The sequence below is a fragment of the Ixodes scapularis genome, unplaced genomic scaffold, assembly GCF_016920785.2.
Source record: "Ixodes scapularis isolate PalLabHiFi unplaced genomic scaffold, ASM1692078v2 PGA_scaffold5__190_contigs__length_132052651, whole genome shotgun sequence".
Lineage (NCBI taxonomy): Eukaryota > Metazoa > Arthropoda > Arachnida > Ixodida > Ixodidae > Ixodes > Ixodes scapularis.
Genome location: NW_024609880.1, coordinates 33157516 through 33165881, shown reverse-complemented (window position 1 = coordinate 33165881; position 8366 = coordinate 33157516). Strand labels below are relative to the sequence as shown.

Sequence of the window (8366 nt, the reverse complement as noted above, 5' to 3'; positions counted from 1 at the left end):
TGAGTGTGACCGTCTGGGCGCGCTCACGCATGCGCAGAAAGTGATTGCTTTGTCGCGAACGTGAACGAGCCACCACCGCTGCTTATCGGAGCGTCTCTAATCAAAGCTGGAAGAAAAGGAGGAAGAAGGAGGAGAAACAAAGAAGTGAAAAAGGGAGGCGCGGTCATTTGCATTTAGCGGGATCAGCAACGGGAGTTGGGGGAAGGAATCCAGCGGACGGGAAAGGACGACAACGAAAAATTGAAAACGGAAGGAAGGCGAGAAGAAGACCGAAGAGAAGGAGACGAAGAGAAGTCGTCCGTTTCGTGTTCGTCCGTCCGCTTTCGCGTCCAATGTTTCGAAAAGCTGCACATTGAGCAAAAAAGGGAAGAAGAAAACACTCGAGTTTTCCGACGCAATCGCTTTTTAGGGAAGCCTCGGTTGCAGCGGCCGGTACAGAAGGAGCGAGAACGAGAAAATTTCGCGGCTACGTTCGATATGAAGAAGAAATTGCGAAAAAGCGAAGCGGGCGGTAAGGCGTAACAAGAAACTTCGACGGATAACAAGAGGGCCGGATGAATGCGTTTTCCGGGCCTTGCTACGTGAAGAGTTTCACGCTTGTGCAGCCGGACTGGAAGATTTTCTATTTCGGCGACGTCGTGAGCAACGTTTTATGCGAACTCGGGAGAAAGTTCGATTTATTCCGAGCGGCTGCAGCTGCATTTTCTTTTTTACTTCAATCAAACGCGTTTAAGGCGTCTTCTTTTCTTGACACGCAACAATTTATTCTTGTCAGGTGGATCGCCTACACTCCGTCCGACAAATTTCGCAATGGTATAGCCTCTTCGCCCTTGGGGGCAGTGTAAAACGAGCGCCGAGGACGGGTCCCGATTTCTGCATCGTCTGATACATGAGAATATATTATTCATCTAACTAGAAATAGTTGTTCGATGTATCGCAAGCGGTTGGTTTCGACGAGTACGTATTTTAGGAACTTGTCGCTCCTGGGGCGCACTTGCGATAGCACTATTAATCGTGTTGTCGTGAAAACCGCCCACGCGAAGATCATGCTTGCGGCGCCGGCGCCCAGACTTCATGGGGCTAAGGGTTGAGCGAGAAAACCGCACTCGTTATTCTCGCAAAGAGATGCAGAAATCACACCAGCTCTGATCGAGTGAGTATGATCCATCTTGTAAAAGTCATGCCCTACCAGGCTATTACTGTCATGATCGATTTCTGAGAGGCTTTCGTTGTGCGATGGTGTTTCTGGGTGTCTCAAGACAAAACTTTTTGAAAAATAAATTTAACGATTGTACCTTCTCCGTTGTGACATGTCTACCCTAAGCCCGTACACGATTGATTGTCGGCACTTGCAAAACGCCGAGTACAGTGAGTTGCATCGAATGAATTTAATCTCGCACGGCTGGCGTTTTGTTCATTTCTCAATTTATTTCAGCCTGATTTTGTCTTAGGGCCAAAATGTATTTTTTTGGACGATGACGGTTTTTTATGGATATAAAACGTCATGCACCAATGATAGTCGTCAAGTTACATGCACAACTTGATTTAATTGCCTTTCTTTTAATTAGCGATGTCACACAACGCGTTACAAGAATTTGTTGTCAAATATTTAATTTAAGACTGCGAGCACGCTTCTCTTCTAAGTAGACTATAACGTGCTGAATCAGCGACCCAAGACGTAGACCTTCATGGCGTGGCCTTAAACCAGGTCTTTTGACGCAGAGAGCACGCAGTCACCCCACACGGTCATGCTGCGTCACACGCCACCGCCGACAACCGCGCTACCGTAACAAGTTAAACAAAAATGCCTCCACGCTACGGTTACAGCACTTAGCGACGTCCAGCACCACGACTTTAAAATATGCGTTCTCCGCTACTCCTACATTGTCCCGTTAGTTTGGCGGCTCTTGATTTTGTTCGAGGTGAGGCGTTGGCGGCGCAGCGGGAGCCCCGTCGGCAAGAGACGCATTGTCCGTACGCTATCTGGAGCGTAGAGTACGACACCGTTCGCTCTGCCTTGGCGGTCGCGCCTCGCGATGCGGTGAGGCCGCGCCCTGGACGACGTCGGGGCCACCTTCAGTGTAGTCTCGTTCACCGTCGACATCGCAGCTTAGGGCCAGCACGCAGCGTTCCTGGGACGCCATGCGTCCCCAGTTGTTGCCGTTCCTCGCCGCCGTCCTACTGAGCCTGTGCTGGACGAGCGCCGAGCACAAGGATGTCTTTCTCGAGACGGACAGATCCTACAAGTACGACCTTCCATCGCCGGGCAAGCCAGGTGCGAACAGCAACTGCACCGGAAAGTGCGTGCATGTTTTTATGGGACTTCTGTGCGACTTCGTCGACGACAACGCCGACTGCGGTGAACAGTTTCTGCGCTGCTGCGTTGGAGGCATCTTCAGCCGGGGGTTTACCAGAAAGTCCGGAACAAGCGTCGACATGATGGATGACAGTCCCACGGAACAACAGATACCTAACGACGTCACGACTCCGTCGCCCTCAAATGACGACCACCCTGTGGCGGATCCACCGCCACCTAAAGAACCCAAACCCACCCAACCTACTAGCCCAGAAAAAGAAAATGCTGACCAAGAACCGCTAACAGCGATGGAATCTCTGCAATCGCCTCAGATTGAGTCTCCTCTACCGGAGCCCGCTGAGTCCACCAGAGGTAATTCGTGCCCGGGCTCTTGCGTGATGCCCCTTTTGGGCCTGCTTTGTGGTACCATCAGCCGGAACCACAGCTGCAGCGAAGGGCGTGTCTGCTGTGCTACATCAACGGCACAGAGCGAAGACACAGTAGAAGCAACGACCGTTGATCCAGTTCTTGACTCGACTACTAGGACCCCTGTCACCCGAAGCGCGTGTCATGGGCGTTGCATTCCAATGTACCTCAGCAACACGTGCAAACGACCAAGTGTCATTCTGATATCAAAGAGTGTGTCGTGCTCTTCGGGCATGATTTGCTGCAGCAGAGGTCTAGAAGGTCACAGCAAGTACGGCACAAAAACTGAAGTAGAGCACATAGATCAGGAAGACTCAGGTGGTGCTAACCCCAGTTCAGAAACATCTACAGAGGCAAAAAAGCTAGCTCCACCACCTCGTGATGAGCAGCGTCCTCGACCGATTGCGATCCCTATCCACCGCTCCCGTCCCCAGGGTTACCCTAAACCGACAAGGCCTTTGCGAAAACCCTTTTCGAAACAGCCGTCAGTAAAACCACCAGACTATCATGAAAACAACTATAACTACTACGGCTCCACGAACGAGGAAGACGAATCGTCCCAGGAACACTCGCAAACAAGAAGACCACCGTACTATATTAAGATAAGGCATCCAAGTCTGGGTCCACCTGTTCTTCCCACGCCACCATACCACGATGCTGGCAGTCGTCCAGACGTTCCCTCCAAGTTTAGTGATAAGCAAGACATAGACAACAAATTCGGCCGGCCGCCCACCACAGAACTACGCAACCTGTCTGCCACTGTGACTGTGCCAAGGAGACCACCACAATCTTCTGGTCGCCGCCCTCCACCTCTCATTCAGGCAACAGCTGGATCAGCAGTTGGCGAAGTATTTCCTGTCCGCGTTCCGTTGCCGTCCTCCGACTACGACGAGGAACACAGGTCCTGGCTGCAGCGCGTTCATGAGCTGGCGAAGAAGCGAGCACCACCGAGGCCACAAGAACCAGGTTACTCTCAGCAGGGAGGAAACAAAAGGCGAAAACCAAATTGGCAGCACTCCATTAAACCCCACGAATCAGAATTCGGAAACCCGTGGAACATGCCGATTCCCAGCGATGGCAAAGATATCCATCATTTTTCAGCATCCACTTCAAACTCCGGTTGGATTCCTTTTCATCAGGCGTACCAGCCTGTCAACAAGCAGAAGGTTGCCGAGAATCACCACAACAATAGCTCTGAGTTCACGCCTATGAGAGGAGTCTTCCAGAACCCCAACCAAGAGCCGAGGGATCCGAACGTGTGCGGTGTCCGAGGTGTGAAAAACCGCACAAACCACCCCCAAAGTCAAGGCGGAACAGAAGCCAGGCCTGGAGAGTGGTGCTGGCACGCTGCCATCGTAAACCGGAAGAACCAGTACATATGCAACGGAGCTCTAATCAGCGCGCAGTGGGTTCTTACTGCAGCTGACTGCGTGCTCAACCATACGAATGCAACGGAAAACATCTACGTTCGACTGGGCTACACGGACATCATGAGTCCTTACAACCCGCCGGGCGCGCAGACGAAGACGGTCGCTAAAGCCTACGTTCATCACAGCTTCAATAAGGACACACTCGCCAATAACATCGCACTGCTCAAGCTCAAGGACATTGTGGAGCTCAACGGTGCCGTTTGCGTTGTATGCCTTCCTCACAAGCAAAAACTAGCTTTGGAGCAGCGTTCTGAAAATGAGGACTGCGTGGCCACCGGTTACGGTTCGAGCGCGAAAGAAGATGACCTCACCTACAACTATCCCAGGTTGAAAGAAGCATCGGTCGCGGTACTCAGGTACTCCGACGGATGTCCAACCACGGAGCCTAGGGCAAGACAGCTAGAGCTGGCAATGGACGTGACCGGGAGTTACTTCTGCGCTGGTCATGGAGACGTCGAGGAAGACTGTCGAGGAGATCCCGGACGGTTACTCGTGTGCCCCAATGGGGATTATTTCGAGATATCAGGAATCGCGTCGCAGGGTCTCAGCTGCGGAGGTCCCGACGCGCTCGCCCTTTACACCAATGTGTCATCTTACTCCGGCTGGATCAACCAAATTGCAAACGTTAATCGTTTCTGATTCTCGGATCGCAAATCAACTCTGTCAAAGAAAGTGCCTCGTCATTTCGCAGGAACGCAGAGCCACCCTCTGACGCAAGAGCTGTTGCTGAGAAGCCAATCTCATGTATCAACTGGGACACTGTAGTGGTTTATTTAAATGAAACTAGGCATAAAAGACAGGTGAGAAAATCCTTGCTTGAAGTTAAAACAGTTACGCCTCGTATTTATGAACCCGTTAATGTGGATACCCCGCTATATGAACAACGTTTTCAAGGGCAAACTGGAAAAAAATACACGATTTGTTTTCTGGTTATTATGGACAGCTCACACCACTGACGATTTTCGGGAAAAACCGAAAGTGTCCACGTTTTAGAGATATCACCGTACCTTTGTTTTGGCAGTACCCGGGCAGTGGAACAATTTGGCAGAGTTCAAAACCGAAGTGAATTTGAATATTTTGTTTTTATGTCACCGAGAACAGGGTCAACGTCAGAAACAAATGTTGTAGTTCGTTTCATGCACCCGTCATGTAAAATTCCGTACGGTTCGAAGCTGACATAGACGACCTTATTGTTGAGTGTGGTGTGATTGTACTCCGTTCTACGTTAAGTCCAAACACAGCCGACGCAGAGATCTCAGAAAAAATCGACCAGCGCGGCTCTCCTTAGCTCAAATAAATACCAATAGTTATATCAATATCAATATCAATTTCAATCAAAAGTCTACCGTCACAGCGCTTATCGTCTTTAAGCGTTTGCTGTCACCGACTGAACCATTCACGGACAATGAGTGCGCCAAAATCCCGCGCCTTTTCGCGCGAGATTGGATTAGCCAGTGATTTCAAAATGACGGACAACAATCGCTGTGACGGAGCACTTGGCGCTTCGTGTTGGCATATCGGATCGTCGCATCGGCTGAGGGCGGATTTAACGTGCAATGACTTATAGCTTTTTTACTCAGACCAGCACTTTTTGTCATACTTGTCGTCTTCAATCTCTTTTTCTTTTTTTTTTCTTTTTTTTTTTTTGTGCGTGTGGGATTACGTATTGCGCAGAGAAAAGTGGTTTTCGAAGGTCCTATATTTAATAAAATGGTCCCTATAGGGTAGGATTCATTTCACTAAGTGGCGCGCAAGTTCATCTGCTTCCTGCACGGGGTTTGCGATAATGTCAAAACACCGAGCTCTTATTGGCCGATTGAAAAAAAGATAGCGGGTAGGCATCGAGGCATCTAGCATCGAGGCCTATACCCACTATCCTTTTCAATCAAAGCCACGTCAGAGCTCGACGCCACTTTGACGTCACCGCAGCTCCTGCGCAAGAAGCGGAGGACCTGCTCTCCGCATAAGTCACTCGACAGTCATTATCCCACCATGCTCGCGAAATCTCGTATGCATACATTCAATGTTACATTCCAGTGAACGTTATTGCAATTTAGGCAGTTCAGAAAGGCCCTGTGCAAAAAAACGAAATCGTTGTATCATTGAAACTTTACACTTTCGTTTTGTTATTACTGTCTGTACACGAAAAAAAAAAAAAAGCTTTAGAGAAACGTTCTGTTCCCCGTTGGTTCTTACTGTTTTTCCCTTCCGAGCGTAGTCTGACCGCAATCGTCGATACGACTTGGTTGAGCCAATCACTTAGCGCAAAACATCTATCGTCAAGGTGCTCTTTGCTTTTGTGGATTTACCACCGCCTGCTAAACCAATGACACGCGGAAAATGGCGCAGAGATCGCGGCGTATTCAATGTGCTTGATTGGTTTAGTTAACGATAGCGAACGCACAAAGACGATGATCACCGTGACTATGCACTTTTGGCTCCTTCAATGACTTTATCGGATATGTAGAACATCCGCCGCGACGGATCTCAAAGTGACTCGGAACATACATCACGTGTAAATATATTCCAGCGAACGGTCTATTTCAATTTTGGCAGTTCAACATTTCCCACGTACAAAAAAAAAAAAAAAACAATCCTCTCTCATAGCAACTTCACATTTGTGCTTCGTCATTGTTCACTGTACCCGAAAAAAAAATCAGAATAAAAGTACCGTAAAGTGCAGTCGTCTTCCTTGTTGGTTCTAGTTGGAGCATCTTTTTAAATCCTCGTGCGAATGACTCGTCACACGGTCACGATGTAGACAAGGTTCCGTACTGGGACAACGACGCGCGCCCAGGGAAGCGTCTCGTCGATTCAACTTTCTCGTCGATGCGAAGCGAACTCGCCCGCGCGCGTCTCGGTCGTCGCATGCGAGGCGTAAAGGACGGCTTTCTCGCTCAATGGCACACCCTGAATACATCGGGGGTCGCCAGCAGCGTCAGCCGAGCGGCTCCTCCTCCGGTCTCGCGTCAAGGCTGCCGTCGCGTGCAGCTTGTAATGAATGAACCTTCTCCCCCATATGGTCCCGGACATCGTAAGAAACGCGGGGTCGGGGCCTGAGCATCTCATTATTGCTTCGAAGTCAATGAACTTTCAACAACATTTCCCCCATAAGAACAAGAAAGAATGACGCAGGGGGCGTGAACACAGTCAGCGACGCCTCGCGGTTCTTAGCCTGTTAGTGCCTATGAGGAGCGCAAGTTCGTCTGCTTTCTTGCGCGGGGGTTTCAGTGACGCCAGAACGCCGAGCTCTGATTGGCTCTGATTGGGATGATAAGGGAGGGGGGGGGGGGGGGGGGTTGACCTCATACTGGCTGCTTGCCTAACTGCCTTGAGGTCTACCCACTATCCTTCTAATTAGAACCAATCGGAGCTCGGCTTTCTGACGTCGCCGCAACCCCCGCACAAGAAGCAGAGAATCTTGCTCCACGCGTGGTCACTACAACGGCCTACGAAGCGCAGGGTGTGGCTTTATATCTTCGCGATCTTTGTTTCGTGGTTTCCTTTTTGTCGGTCGTCTTATCGGCGAATGGAGCAGACTCAATAAACGCGGGGCGATAGTAGGACGCTCGGGAGTTTCGACGCCTTCCAGTTCTTAAGCTGTCAGCAACTGTCTTTCTCTTAGCTCCGGGCTCGTGTATCATCGATAAATTCATGAATTTATGGACCCTTCTAGTGACTTTCATAACCAAAGGATGCTTTGGTAGAGGACAAAGGGTTGTAAGGGTGGTGGTGGCATTCGGGGCAGGGGTTGTTATTTAGTTGGCGATATATCATGTCCTTGTTGTTTTTCGTCGTGAAAATTACTTGATTGAGCTGGAGGCCCTTTCCATGTATAATTAGGGTTCCGTGTTTTCGGAGTTTATTTTTCGTCAAATTCGGAGCTTACCTTTTGGTGTTTACATTTTGCCGAAGGTTCGGAGTCTATCGAAGTTATTTTTTGTTTTATCCCCAATTCTCCGAAATTCGGAGTTTAATTTCTCAGTGTTTCCTGCCAAAAAGAAATACGTAAATAATAACCGCATGTAAACGTATGCCAGATAAAAAATAAAACGCGCTTGTATCAATTGAACTTTCTTTAGGTGAATGTAGCGTTGATGCCATTTCCTTTGGCAATACTAAATTGTTCCACGACAAAAGTCGCACATGAGTGTTGCTCCGATAAACGTCGATGCTTTAAAATGAACAATCTCCCGGAGGTGGTCGCTAGGAAG

General features: G+C 49.4%; 1 protein-coding gene across 1 annotated transcript; it reads left to right on the top strand.

The window, feature by feature from the left end:
- The first annotated feature begins 2142 nt into the window (after positions 1-2142).
- LOC8054001 (protein masquerade-like) lies at positions 2143-4791 on the top strand. The gene has a single exon (XM_040220629.1). It carries the CDS (start codon positions 2143-2145, stop codon positions 4789-4791), a length of 2649 nt encoding a protein of 882 aa, XP_040076563.1.
- The last annotated feature ends 3575 nt before the right edge of the window (positions 4792-8366 follow it).

Bases quoted from the DNA above. Each gene is read 5' to 3' on its own strand.
- LOC8054001 (XM_040220629.1), top strand. From the start codon at position 2,143: ATGCGTCCCCAGTTGTTGCCGTTCCTCGCCGCCGTCCTACTGAGCCTG.